At 40.7% G+C, this 13,909-nt stretch overlaps 2 protein-coding genes and 1 pseudogene across 2 annotated transcripts; 2 read left to right on the top strand and 1 right to left on the bottom strand.

The window, feature by feature from the left end:
* The first annotated feature begins 432 nt into the window (after positions 1 to 432).
* On the top strand, positions 433 to 4,320 carry LOC105032478 (receptor-like protein kinase THESEUS 1). Its single transcript, XM_010906936.4, has 2 exons — positions 433 to 645; positions 746 to 4,320. The coding sequence occupies exon 2, from the start codon at positions 1,586 to 1,588 to the stop codon at positions 4,124 to 4,126; it is 2,541 nt and encodes an 846-aa protein (XP_010905238.1). The 5' UTR covers positions 433 to 645; positions 746 to 1,585; the 3' UTR covers positions 4,127 to 4,320.
* Positions 4,321 to 5,039: 719 nt separating this feature from the next.
* On the bottom strand, positions 5,040 to 7,119 carry LOC105032904 (uncharacterized; annotated as a pseudogene).
* A 2,827-nt stretch (positions 7,120 to 9,946) lies between these two features.
* Positions 9,947 to 11,254, top strand: LOC105032894 (uncharacterized). The gene is made up of 2 exons (XM_010907487.4): positions 9,947 to 10,285; positions 10,370 to 11,254. The coding sequence occupies exons 1-2, from the start codon at positions 10,048 to 10,050 to the stop codon at positions 11,089 to 11,091; spliced, it is 960 nt and encodes a 319-aa protein (XP_010905789.1). The 5' UTR covers positions 9,947 to 10,047; the 3' UTR covers positions 11,092 to 11,254.
* The last annotated feature ends 2,655 nt before the right edge of the window (positions 11,255 to 13,909 follow it).

Raw genomic sequence — 13,909 nt, 5'->3', positions numbered from 1 at the left:
ATTATTTCAGATGATGGCTCCGTGGTACCAATATATTATAAATAATAATATATTTTTTATCAAAAAAATAACAATATATCTTGATACAATTCCAAATTAACGAGTAATAAAGAATACTAAAATAAAAATATATTTAATGAATATATAACAGTAAATTTTGATATATTTACTGAATAAGCCATGTCAAGATATACCATGCATGCAGCCAGTTAACAACCATGAAATAAAAACGTCCACCGTCTGGTCACGGACGCTGGCGCCGTCAGTCAGTCCAGCCAACGGTCCACGTTATCCCATTAGACGTCGTTATTGCCGTTTCTCGAAGCCGCGTGAGATCATGACTCCCAAAAAGAACTCATTGTTCACGGCCCGCTCCCATCACCATGTCTTCCCTGTATTCTTGGATTTTTTTATTTTCCTTAGTTTGTAGCTACGACTACTAAAAAGCAACCGAGAGATAAAGACCAATAAAATCAATACCATCTGTCTTCTAAAAGCTCAGTTGCAGAGCTCCCATGGCGGTTAGTAGTATTTAAACCCCCCCCCCCACAAGCTCTCTCTCTCTCAATACATCTACCTCCCCGCGAATTGAAGCAAGCCCGCATGATCATCTGAGCTCGGAACTCCACCGATGGCCCTCCGAAAGTTCGTCGATCTTTCCCCCCTCCATTTATTCTTGTTCTCGCTAAAAATTGGTTTTTTTGTGGGCCGAAAGATTAATGTGGGTCCGGTTGCTTCTCTGTAGACTGCCAGCCTAAAGCTACAGGCTGGAAAGAGCTGTTCGGGCGTCGAAGAAAAGCACCAGCTGATCATCGTGGTGGGGCGCATTCTGCCCGAATCTCATTGTGGGAGCAGCAGAACTGGGCCTTGTTCCTGGAGCGAAAGTGAAGGGTACGGAACGGTGGCAAAGGTCCAATCTTGATTGCTTTCCTTTCTGTCACTCTGGCTGTGAATCCTCGAGCTGGTAGTAGGATCCCATTGCCACCTCCATTTTGTTTCAAAATCGAGCAGCTCCTTTGTGGATCTGGGCTGTTTGAGGTTTTGTCCTTGTCCCCCTTCCCAAAACCAATCTTTTGATTATTTGGTTGTTAACTTTTTGAAGTTTTGAAGGTGCCATTTGGATTTAGTTTCCCTTCCCTGAGATTTCATTTTTGGGGTATCTTTTTTCTTTCTTGTTTTCTTTTAATGCGGGTTGAAAACGTGCAGTGCTTGAGTTGGGAGATTAGTTTGGGTACATTGAAGGTTAGAACCCTAGTTTTATCGAGTCTAAAAATAGAAATTTTGTGTTTGTTGGGCAGTGTCTTCTAGACACTGAGCAATTAAGGTTTCCGATATTTTTAGAACTCTGGGCTTTGGGAATCTTGGATTTCGAGGTTCAAGATCTTAGAAAAGTGCTACTTTTGTGGTGTTTTTCCTATATTATTACTTTTGGAGCTTCTTTACTTCGTCTTCTAGATTTTGAGCAAGAGATTCAGTTTTTAGGAGGAATGTGGATTTGGTGATTCTGGATATCCGGGGAAATAAAATCTTTGAGCGATCTATCTATCGTAATCTGGTCTGTTGTTCATCTGGGTAGGTGTGGAAGATGAAGGGGATGAAACTGTTGAGCTGGATCTCTTTGCTCTTTCCGCTTGCTTTCATGGCCTTCTTGGTTCATGTTTCTTCTGCTGCATTCACCCCTGCCGACAACTACCTTCTTGCTTGTGGTTCCACCCAAAACATCTCGGTCCAAGGCCAGGTCTTTGTTCCTGATTCACAGCAGTCTTCATTTGTTCTAAAAACTTCTGGGGATGGTACCTTTTCCACCTCCAGTTCTGCTCTTCCATCACCCATATATCAGTCCCTCCGTATCTTCTTCGAACCTGGCTATTACAAGTTTGATATCCGGCAACCGGGCCGGCACTGGATCCGCCTCTATTTTTGCCCGCTTCCAAATTCCGGCCATGACCTGAGCTTGGCCCCGTTGACGGTAACAACGGATGAGTTTGTCCTCATGAACAATTTCACTTTCAAGAATTCCAATTTTACATACTTGTTCAAGGAATATTCGGTGAATGTGACCTCTGATTTGTTGGTTCTTAGCTTCATCCCATCAAATGGCTCTGTTTCATTTGTGAATGGGATCGAAGTCGTCTCAGTTCCTGATGAATTGATCAATGATCAGGCTCTGGCTATACCCAATGCTCCTTTCAGTGGTCTCTCTGAGATTGGCCTTGAGACCGTGTATCGGTTGAACGTGGGGGGCCCTGTGCTCACTCCTCAGAATGACTCCCTTGGGAGAACCTGGCAGCCTGATGGCAAATACCTCCATGTTAACGGCTCCGCCGTGAATGTGTCTGTAGATCCTGCAACTATACAGTACCCTGCTGTGATGACCGAAGAGATAGCACCAAAATGGGTATATGCCACTGCCGATGCAATGGGAGATGCAAATGTAACAGACCTGAATTTCAACATCACGTGGGTCTTCACCGTCGACCCGAGCTTCCTTTACTTGATCCGTCTCCATTTCTGTGATATTGTCAGTAAGGCTCTGAACACATTGGTTTTCAATGTTTATGTGAATTCAGACATTGCTATCGCAAGCTTGGATCTGTCATCTCTAAAGGGTGACCTATCTGTGCCATACTACAAGGATTTTGTTTCGAATTCCTCAAATGGTTCAAATACCATGACTGTGAGTGTTGGTCCAGACACGATGGCTGACTTTAGCAATGCGATCCTGAATGGTTTGGAGATTATGAAGATTAGCAATGATGTCAAAAGCTTGGATGGAGTCTTTGCTGTTAAAGATCTTATTCCTGAGTCACCTTCAGGAAAGAACAGGTTGGGAATTATAATTGGGGTAGTCATGGGATCTGTGGCTGCTGTTGGTTCGATGGTATTGTGCTACTGCTGTTTCATGGTTCGCAGATCGAAAACTAGAGCCCATAGTCACCTATGGTTACCACTGCCCTTACACGGAAACTCCCACACAATCAGCAAGGTGTCGACAACTTCTCAGAAGAGTGGAACAGCAAGCTGCATCTCTTTGGCCTCTACAAACCTTGGCCGTGTCTTTCTGTTTCAAGAGATCATGGATGCAACAAATAAGTTTGATGAGAGTTTGCTTCTCGGTGTGGGTGGGTTTGGAAAGGTCTATAAGGGGACGCTGGAAGATGGCACTAAAGTTGCTGTCAAGAGAGGGAACCCCAGGTCTGAGCAAGGGCTTGCTGAATTCCACACTGAGATTGAGATGTTGTCCAAGCTACGGCATCGTCACTTGGTCTCACTTATTGGCTATTGTGACGAGCGCTCTGAGATGATTTTGGTCTACGAGTACATGGCAAATGGGCCACTGAGGAGCCATCTCTATGGTGCCAACCTTCCATCCCTCTCATGGAGACAACGTCTTGAGATCTGCATTGGGGCTGCAAGGGGACTGCATTACCTCCACACTGGTGCAGCTCAGAGCATAATCCACCGTGATGTGAAGACCACCAACATTCTCTTGGATGAAAATTTTGTTGCGAAGGTCGCAGACTTTGGTCTTTCAAAGACTGGCCCAGCTTTAGATCAGACCCATGTTAGTACTGCAGTCAAAGGCAGCTTCGGATACCTCGACCCTGAGTACTTTCGGAGGCAGCAGCTAACAGAGAAGTCTGATGTGTACTCTTTTGGTGTTGTGTTAATGGAAGTCCTCTGTGCAAGGCCAGCACTCAACCCTGTGCTCCCAAGGGAGCAGGTAAACATAGCAGAGTGGGCAATGAGCTGGCAAAAGAAGGGCATGCTGGAACATATTATGGACCCAGCATTGGTGGGGAAGATCAATCCGGCTTCCCTTAAGAAATACGGGGATACAGCTGAGAAATGCCTTGCAGATCAGGGTGTTGATAGGCCAACAATGGGAGATGTGTTGTGGAATCTTGAGTATGCTCTCCAGCTTGAGGAGACCTCCTCACTTGCCGACCCAGATGAGAACAGCATAAAGAGTATTCCTGGTATCCTACTACCACAGATGGAAACTTTTGATAATAGCATTAGTATGGTTGAGGGAGTAAACTCAGGTACTGGTACTGATGATGATGCTGAAGATGCTACCACGAGTGCTGTATTTTCTCAGCTGGTGAATCCACGGGGAAGATGAGAAAGCCGATCAAGTTGCTGTGGTTTTCAGATATCATGGGATCATGTACGTGAAAAACATGTGGCCTTCTTGTTAAGTTCAAGAAGGTCTTATCATATATTTCTTTTACGCTAATATTTGTTCATGCCTCTTGTTTCAGTTTGTAACATATGCTACTTCATTTATGTTATGCCTTCATGGCCTTATTTGTTCTAGCTCTTTGCAGCTGTAAACTTGAATGAGTTTGGTTTGAATATGGTTCATTGAGATCAAATGGTCTAAATGTTGCACTGTCTGTACTAATATTTTGTAGAATTTCCCTATTTGTGTGATGGTGGAAGCAAATAATAAAGGAATCATATGATAGTTGTTACATTTTTTTGCTCTGCACAATAATTGTGCGCTTTTCTCAGTTTTGTGTCTTACATCTTTAAATAGCACGTAGTCCAGTTATAGTTAGGTGTATTTCCCTCTGTGGCTTTCCTTCTATTTTTTAATAATGTCATAGTTTGTCTATATTTCAGTTATGGTCAACTCCTCTATTTTCCATTTTATATCCTTCATCAGATTTGTTTGACCTTGTCTGATGAGTTTCTAAGCAATGAAATTTATGAAAATGCTTCTAAGAACATGGCTACATACCATGAGACCTGCAAGATCTTATAAGTGGGAATCATGGACCTGTAATATATGTCACCTATCTCCTTCAAATGCTTTACAAAAGTCAACAAAATATCCAGCATAAAAAGACAATACTAGGTTTAGGGACTTTACAGTCTAGTGAACAGTGATAATTTGGAGACATGCTATTTCTTTCTAAGGTGGAAATTTTCATTTGAAAAGTGACATCTTTAGAATAGGATATCTTTGGAATAATTGCCACTATAGTGGCAAATATGCCTTTTGGCTGTTGGGGCATTCAGAGAACAAATATGAGATAGTGGAAAGTATCATTAATTGGTCTCTGGTTATTTTGGTTTCACTTTTATTAATAACTATAAATGAAACATGTCTCTTTTATAAAGAGCTTATGTTATTATGTTGCTTCAAGCTGAGATTTGTCATTTGGGTATCTGTTAGGTTACTGAAACTTTTGTTTCTATGGTTTTCTGTTGGATATCAAAACATGATTTCTTTGCACTTTGTTAATTATCTTTCAGCAAGCAGAATTCATTAGTAGGATCACATGTCACTCTATTTGCTACAGCCGACGAATAAAACAAATGTCCAAGTTGCCACAATTCAAACTCCTTACATGAAATTGTTGTTCTTGCATGTGTAAAAGTCCAACCATATCACTTTTATTAAATTAGAAATCCTTAAACCACATTAAGAACTTGATTTCTTTCAGATCGCTTCTTGTTGTGTTTGTTGACTTCACTGCTTGATATCATTATATTGTGCCACCATTTAGTTAACTGTCACAGGTGAAAACAAGCACAGCTTGCAATCTGGGGACACAAGTGATGAGGTCCTATGCTTGTCCTCTCCACCTACTACTGGCATTGCTACCCCTGGTTTTGCTGTATGTTTGAAGTTCAGATGGTATGTTCGGCCAAGAACTCCTTCCACGTCTGGGGATAATCCAAAGATTCTGAACTGCACCTCCAAGTGTGCGAAGCAATCATCAGATGGTATGTGGTAGTTGTGGATCTTATCATCTTCCTTGGTGACTGGAACAACATTTAGTGATAACTCTGCAATTCCCTCCACTGTGATTGTGACGCTGTTTCTGCTTCCAGTCCTCTCTACCACAAGCTTCTTATCAATTGACTTCCATTCAGAGAGATGGCCTTCTGGGACTTCCAAGGGCTCCCCATTAAATGTGAAATGGAGATGGTCAATGGCATCATTCCATCAGTTCGGTTCGAGTTGCCTCGACGGTGAAGGCGTGCGAACTGAACATGATGCCAAGGGCTTGAATCCATGTGAAATCACGGGTCCTTCCAGCAGGCCGGATGCCAATGAAGCGTGCGTTGATCTGGAGGTGGGGGTTGGATATCAGACTGAAGTACTCATCTCTCCTCCCATGGAAGTAGAACACACTTCCATCACCACCAATGAAGCGAGGGTCGTAGCAGCCAGATCCCAATCCGTTGCAATTGGGTTTTCGACCTGCGATTTAGATATAAATTTGTAGACGGTGCTCAAGTAATCTCGGGGTGGACACAAAAATAACAAGGTATGAATAGACATGAGGACTCCATGGCTACAAGTTTCCATATGTATAGGGTCGAGTTCTAGTTCTGGCAATGGTAGGCAAAGTAATGAACTAGTGAGAAACTGTCGAGCTGGTGATCATACCACGGCAGACTGTCTCGCATTTGGGTGAGTTGCAGTCCAGAAAGCATCCTTTGGCTTTTGGATTGGATGGTTTTGCAACCGGGCACTCGTTCGGGCATCTAACCTGCTTACGGAAGCACGGGCTTGGTCGGTTTCTGCAGGTCTCTGAACTTTGGGCTGAGGTTCCTCCAATTTCTATAGCCACAGCCAAGAAGAACAGTACAATTGTGCATTTGATGTTCGCCTTCATCTTCTACTGTTTGGTTGTTCGGAATCTTGGCTAAAGGATAGAGATTGCTCAGTTATGAGAGCTAGCATCTTCTCTTTCCTTCTTATAGGTGATGAGTTGTTGGTTTTTCTTCTTTTTTTTTTTTTTTCTGTTTTTTTTTTAGGGGAAAAAAAAAAAAAAAACATTGGACTCAGTACGCAGCAAGGTTTGCTTGTTTGACATTCAATTGTTTGCCGGCTTTTGACTATGAGGAAGGCAGATGGCCCTTCTTATTATCCGCAGAATTTGGTACTTGGATCGGTGAGTCCAGTATATTATATGTTCACAAATCAAGATCTGACAGACCAACTTGATGGGGTTTTCCCAAGATTTGATCTCTGAGTATTGAATTGCTTGCCAGCCTTGGTTCTTAGGTGGAAATCCACCAGCAAGTAAGGGCACTTCAGTTTCAACTTATTTGAGATGTGGGCTTTCAAGCGTGAGACTGGACTTGTGAATATAATAAAACTATCGAGCTTTGGTGCATTGGGTATGACAACTTTGTTGAATGAATGCTCAATGTTCCACTTTAGGAGCACGACCATGTGTTATTGCCTTGCATGTTATCTTGCTTGCATGTAGCCAGTCAACTTTTCGCCTGGGTGAGACCGGGTGGTTCTCATGTGGACTTCCGAAGAAACACAGGTTAGAAAGAAGGCAAGCTAGAATAAATTTGGAAAGCGAACAACTCTTTAAACATCTAAAAAAGCTCTTTTCACCAAAAAAACCATCTAAAAAAGCTCTAATCTAAGGTAATGTCTAATTCTTCCTAACACTTTCTCCCTTGATTGCTGAACAAACTTGCCATCCACAATAGAATACAAGAGCAATGTCCAAATTGGCATTGACTTGAACCACGCGGCATAAAAATGTCATGGCTGGTGCCCTATGCATTTTCTGAAAGTAGATTACTGGCAGATAAAAGGCGGAAAGTGATTCCTTGCAATCTGAATTCAAGGCCCCAGCTTTGACGTTGGGTCTTCTCAGCAAGTATTGGTATCCAGTGCTTGCTTGTTTTATTCATTCATTCTTTCCTTCATTCACTGTTCTTATCGCCTCACATCGATGTGGTGGGACGGTTCAAGACAGGAGCAGGCAATTTGGCAGAGTCAAATGCAACTTGGATCCAATAGTGTAATTTTGGCTTTCTCATGTTCGGACGAGATCATTGAGATCTCAGTATACTTGGTTTTATGACCATTCGATATAGCTGAGTACATTTTGATGGACTAATGTTGAAGAATCTTAGAAAAAATGGTAATGCGACAATGAGAAGAGTCCAAATATGGTCTCCTAGTGCATAACCAAGTGGTAACAGCTTGACATCCAGACGATTCACTGCCGGGCAGCTTTCATGCTCTTGACTGGAAGTAGATTCACAGCTACGGGAAGGCTAAACAATGCCCAGTCATGGGTCCCAGCAGGTCTGAAATTTTTTGGGCACAACTCGCATCTTACATGGCAGGGATAAGGAAATAGATCAGCTTATGTCGGTCTCAGAGAATCAAAGGTAATTGTCCTACTATATCAGTTTAGGCTTCAATATGGAGATGCCTTTTGTATGTATTCGAGTGCATGTGATTATTTATCTGGGAAGCATATTTGAAGGTATATGAGCAGAGCTTGTTGTCTGTGCTATCACCTACTAGCTAACTTTTCTTCATCAAAAAAATAAAAATAAAAATAAAGGACATTTACATCCAGAAATTAATCCATCATCAATCAACTGTACTAAATGATGGAAAACTAAAAGCTGATTGAGATTTAATTAATCATTTGTGCATGATACCTGAAGGAACCATGGCTGACTACTTGTCACTCATATAAGAGACTGTATTTAGATAGTTAATTACTGGAATTAACTTTCTAAAGGAAGATATTAGAGCACAAGAGAGTTTTTTTCTATTTTTTTGGTGGATTACGGGGCACAAGAGAGTTATTGATATATGTAACTATTAGAACCACCCACGAGGGAGTTAATAGGGAAAAAAAAAACACCACCAAAAAAAGGATAGTTATAACTGAAAATAACTACAAATCTGTATCATAAGATGGGAAATACATTAGATGATTAGCCTCTAAAATAATCCATTTTGCCAAATGATTAGATGACTACCCTTAGCAAGAAGGATCTTTTTCCCTAGAAAGAGGTCTTATAGTACTTGATATTTGTAATAATACAAGATCCCATCTAAAAAGGCTAACTAGAAAGTATTATTTGGATTCTCTAATGCTGTGTAAATATTTAAAATCTATCCAGTAAATAGCCAATATAAGACTAAACACCTGTCCTGGTGGGTTGATTTAATCAAAGAGAAGGAAGAATTTTTCAATCCACACAAGTCGGATCTCTCTTCAAAAAAAAAAAAATGAAAGAATTGAGAAAATAGAATTTAATTCCTCTTTTTTCATTGATTGATTCAAAATCAAGATACACAGTTTTTATTTACAATAATAAGTTCCATCCTTGTACAATTCAAATCAAATTGCTCTTCTTAATTCTACTGGGATTCTCTTTTAGTAGAAGTAAATTCGAATAAATTACAATTCTTTAAAAGATAGATCCCGGCTTTCAACTTTAATTTCTGTTGCTTTACTTGATTTTTTTCTATGATTGAAAGATATGTTTGATCAAATTCTTATCTAAAAATAAAATTTTTGGTTTGAATGATCCATTTCAGACCTTACATGATTGAATTTAGGTCCAATCCTTAGGGTGCCACCCTTTAAACATTGTGACGTCATATCATAAATCTTGAAAAATTATTTGATTTAACAAAAAAATCATCTCAATCAAAATATCACGATTAGCTCATGATCCTTTTAAAAAAATCTGTACTGTAGTACCTTCTAGTCCATATAAACTATCAGTCGAGTTTGTTTTAATACCATTTGTAATAATCTAAAACTTCACCTAAAAAGACTAACGAAAAAATATTATTTAAATTTTTTAATTTTATATAAATACTCAAGTTCCATTGAATAGATAATCTCTCTCTCTCTCTCTCTCTCTATATATATATATATATATATATATATATATGCTCATGTGGATCATCACGGTATCATCATCATTATTATCTCTCCTTCACTTAAGCTTCCACCAATTCACTATGTTAGGAGTCAACTCTCGCACCTCAAACGATGGAGTGCTGTAGATGCACCTAGGAGCAAAATCTAAAGCTAGGTTCGCAAGTCCAAGGCCCTATTATACACCCACTTGGCAAATTTCAGCGTCCAACAAGGCACGTCAACCTACAGGCGAGCCCCCGAGCTGATTATTAACAGTGTCAGCCTCTAACTAGAACGGAAGAGAAGAGGCAGGCTCCCATTAACCGAGCGACCCTTTGATCAACCCAAGTTTCCGAACACTCGAAAGACACCTCAAAAGATGAAGCCAAGCAGTGGCAAATGCCTTGCTCTGCTCCTCTTCTTTGTGGCCGGGGCCATCGAAATGGGAGGGGCATCATCAGCCCGGGACATAATGGGCTGCCCAAGCAATACAAGTCCGTGCTTTTGGAGGCTGTTCCCATGCCCGGCCGAGTGCCCGGCCATCCAACCCAAAAACCCCAAAGCCAAAAGATGCACCATCGACTGTCACTCACCCATTTGCCAAACCGTCTGCATCAGTATCACACCATCGATCCCCTGCATTCCTCAATATTTCTCGTTCTCTCTCATCCGTTAAGCTCACTTTTTCTACTTAATTCCAGGTCCTAAACCAAGTTGCAACGGCATAGGATCCGGCTGCGGCGACCCTCGCTTCATTGGCGGCGATGGCGTCGTGTTCTACTTCCACGGGAGAAAAGGCGAGCACTTCAGCCTCGTCTCCGATCCCAGCCTCCAGATTAACGCCCGCTTTGTTGGCCTCCGGCCGGCCGGAAGGACCCGTGACTTCACTTGGATCCAAGCGCTCGGCGTCGTGTTCGGTTCTCATGCCCTAACCATTGAAGCAACTCGAGCGGCGCGGTGGGATGACGCTGTCGACCATCTCAACTTCACCTGCGATGGTGACCTCTTGCAGGTCCCAGAAGGTCACCTCTCTAGCTGGAGGTCAGGTGATGGAAAGCTGATGGTGGAGAGGATTGGAAGCAGAAATAGTGTTAGGATCACACTGAAGGAAATGGCAGAGGTGTCCCTGAATGTGGTTCCTGTCACCAAGGACGATGATAGGATCCACCGCTACCAGATACCGTCCAACGACTGCTTTGTACACTTGGAGGTGCAGTTCAGATTTTTCGGGCTATCGCCGGACGTGGAAGGAGTGCTCGGGCGAACATATCGTCCGGACTACAAGAATGCAGCAAAGTTCGGAGTGGCGATGCCGGTGGTTGGCGGAGAAGACGAGTACAGAACATCGTCACTCCTATCACCGGATTGTAAGCGCTGCTTGTGTTCTCCCAAGGAAGACGCCGTGTGGCAGGATGTGATTTGATTTCCCCGGGAATCAACGTTATCCGTCGAATCGAAATAAAGTAAAGGAGACTGAGTTGCCAAGGCATGAAATCATTTGTTGTAATAGCTGACCGTATAATTACATCTATGTATCTAATGTACACGTATGTAATAATAGCCTCACTTGGGGTTGGTAAGATAGTTTGACCGTATGTGTTTGAGAAGTTGCACATGTTTCCCTTTTGTCACATCGTCCATGCTTTCTCCCATTAACGAAAATTTAAAATCAGGATCGGTTGTGAGGCTTCATGACGGGAAGAATGAAGAATTCTTTCTATTTGCTTAGATTAACTCTTCTAAAAAAATTTTTTAAAAAAATAATTTTTTTAAATTATATATATATATTTTTAAATAATTTATATATAATAAATTGAAGTACGTAACTTCTATTTATAATAATGTTGAGATCCTCTCTAGTGCAACATAATTCGAATTCTTCTTTTAATTCAAATAAAATTAAATTTTTAAAAATAAATATAAATAATAAAAATAATTTTTTTTAAAAAATAAAATTTTATAAAAAATAAATTTTGATTCCTGCAACAACTTTATCTTGTATCATTTTAACTATTTTTTTTTATTAAAAAATATAATTGATCAAAATCTTTTATACAAAAAAAAATTTTAGTTCAAACAGCCGATTTTAGAATCCAAATAATTGAATGTTAGCTAGTTTCAACCCTCAGAGAAATAGCTCTAAGATCTAGAAGAGTGATCTGGTTTCATCAAAAAAAAAAAAAAAAAAATTATCGTCATTGGATGTTGTATGATCAAATTATAATTTCTAAAAATTTGATATATGATTCGACTTTTGGATGTGATGGATCTTATTTCTAAATCATATCCAATCTAGTCCAACCTGTGGCTAATTTGATCTGCACTAAATCCTAAAATCTTTTCAGATCACTTAGAAGCTAATGCTGAGATAATCTCTATTTGCAAATAGGGAAAGTTGATTCAGTGTATAAATTAACAATCTTTTTGCCTCTTTTCATGCCCGAACAAGATTCAATGGGTAAATTAAGAATCTTCTGCCTCGTTTCATGCCCTAAAAGCAAAGTCACGGATAACAGCTACAAAGAATGACAGCAGGATGAAGCATTTGCTTCTGTCAAACTTTAAATTTATGCTGTGGTTGAATGACCAGCTTTATAGCCGAAGGATAGGAGGCTACTCAGGTAATGGGAACTCTTGGATTATTTTAATTAATTGAGTTATTGGCTTTCGTTATAACGCAATGGGTCCCGAGTAAGGCGATGACCGCTGGTTATGTTCAAGTGTACAGAGATACAAATCAAACAAAACCATCGCGCTTCCGTCTATTGGTTGCCAACTTTGAGTAGAAGAGAGGCTCGTGGATGCAACTACACTGAGGTCAATGGTTCTATTCTTTTCGTACTTCTAAGCATTCGATACGCTGCTGTGCACGGCTCAAGGAAGGCCTTTTGCACTCATGGCCGCGTTCTATTGCTTCTGATGGAATCTTGGCCACATGCGATATTGACTTGAATCTACTGCTTCTTGGAGCATCAAGAGAGAATATTTTGTCGTTCATTGAATTACTTGACAATTTGATACTTTATGCATTAGTTTCTATCCAATTTGTGGTAACTTTTTCTAAACAAAAAGGAAAAAAAAAAATGGAATTCTATTCGCTTATTGGAGATCACACGTAGTGACCACCTTTATTAGTTTGCAGGTCTTTTCCACGAAGTGCTCTCGGGACAACTTGGTTTATTTTATAATCAAAAGGTTGCGATGTGATCATTGAGATTCCCATCACGTGATTTAGAGAGGCCAGAAACTGAACCCCGGTTAAGAAACGAGCATTTTAGTGCACGCAGCACCAACTCATATTCGAAGATGAGAAACCTTGGACCTATCCTGTGCAAGCAACAAAACGTAGTGCCATCATAGTTTTCTACCGTTAAAGAAGCATCAAGCTTTGTGGTTCTACTGTTTTGATTGGACCTCTGACCTCACGAGAATATTCTTTCTGTCTTCATCCCATTTCATAAATTGTGAGGCAGATCATTTTTTGTTGACAGACTGACCAAGCATTCTCTAAAGGAAATTTTATCAGAGAGCCATGCTTCAGAAAATAGAAGCCCAGTCTAAAATCAGAGTCGAAATCGAAGCTCTATGGAGAACTTTTGCCAAGGATTTCACTGTTTCTTGGGCAAAAGTACTTCCAGACATTGTGACAAGTGTGACCATACTTGAAGGAGATGGTGGCCTCGGTACGTTGTTGCTCCTCCAATTTAAGCCTGGTAAGTCTTAAAAACGTGATGAGTGCATTGGATGCTTTTCTCTCCATAATTTTTCCAAAAAAAAAAAAGTGCATTGGATGCTAATTGTTTTAGGATTGGTTGTTCTGATTATTTCTTGAGATCTATATATTTTCACTGATAGATAGAGGTGAGAGCAGGTGGACCAACTGTATCATTCCAGAAGACCAAGATTGTGGAATTTGACAGCACAAAGCATCAACTTGGACTGGAAGTACTGGAAGGGGGTCACTTAAGTAATGGTTTTACGAAATATATAACCTATTTCAAGCTCACTGAAAACGGTGAACGCGAGACTTTCGTTGACATCACAGTGGTGTGCAAGCCAGTTTCAGAAGAAGCAGACTTGCAAGCAAAGACAACGAAGTTTCCTCTGCTTTTCTTTAAAAGCCTGGAGGCATATCTCCATAACGCTGACATGTGAACTTTCTTCTCCATAGTTGTGGTTTCAGCGGCAGTATTAGGAAATCAAGTCAATGTGCCGGGGTTGTAATTTTTGCACGAAAGAAT

The sequence above is a fragment of the Elaeis guineensis genome, chromosome 2, assembly GCF_000442705.2.
Source record: "Elaeis guineensis isolate ETL-2024a chromosome 2, EG11, whole genome shotgun sequence".
Lineage (NCBI taxonomy): Eukaryota > Viridiplantae > Streptophyta > Magnoliopsida > Arecales > Arecaceae > Elaeis > Elaeis guineensis.
The sequence above is the reverse complement of the archived record's forward strand: the minus strand, read 5'-3'. Positions and strand labels throughout refer to the sequence as shown.

Excerpts from the sequence above, each read along its gene's own strand:
- LOC105032478 (XM_010906936.4), top strand. The coding sequence starts at position 1,586 with ATGAAGGGGATGAAACTGTTGAGCTGGATCTCTTTGCTCTTTCCGCTT.
- LOC105032894 (XM_010907487.4), top strand. The coding sequence starts at position 10,048 with ATGAAGCCAAGCAGTGGCAAATGCCTTGCTCTGCTCCTCTTCTTTGTG. Across the intron at positions 10,286-10,369 it reads TTGCCAAACCGTCTGCATCA|GTCCTAAACCAAGTTGCAAC; the intron begins GTATCACACCAT and ends ACTTAATTCCAG.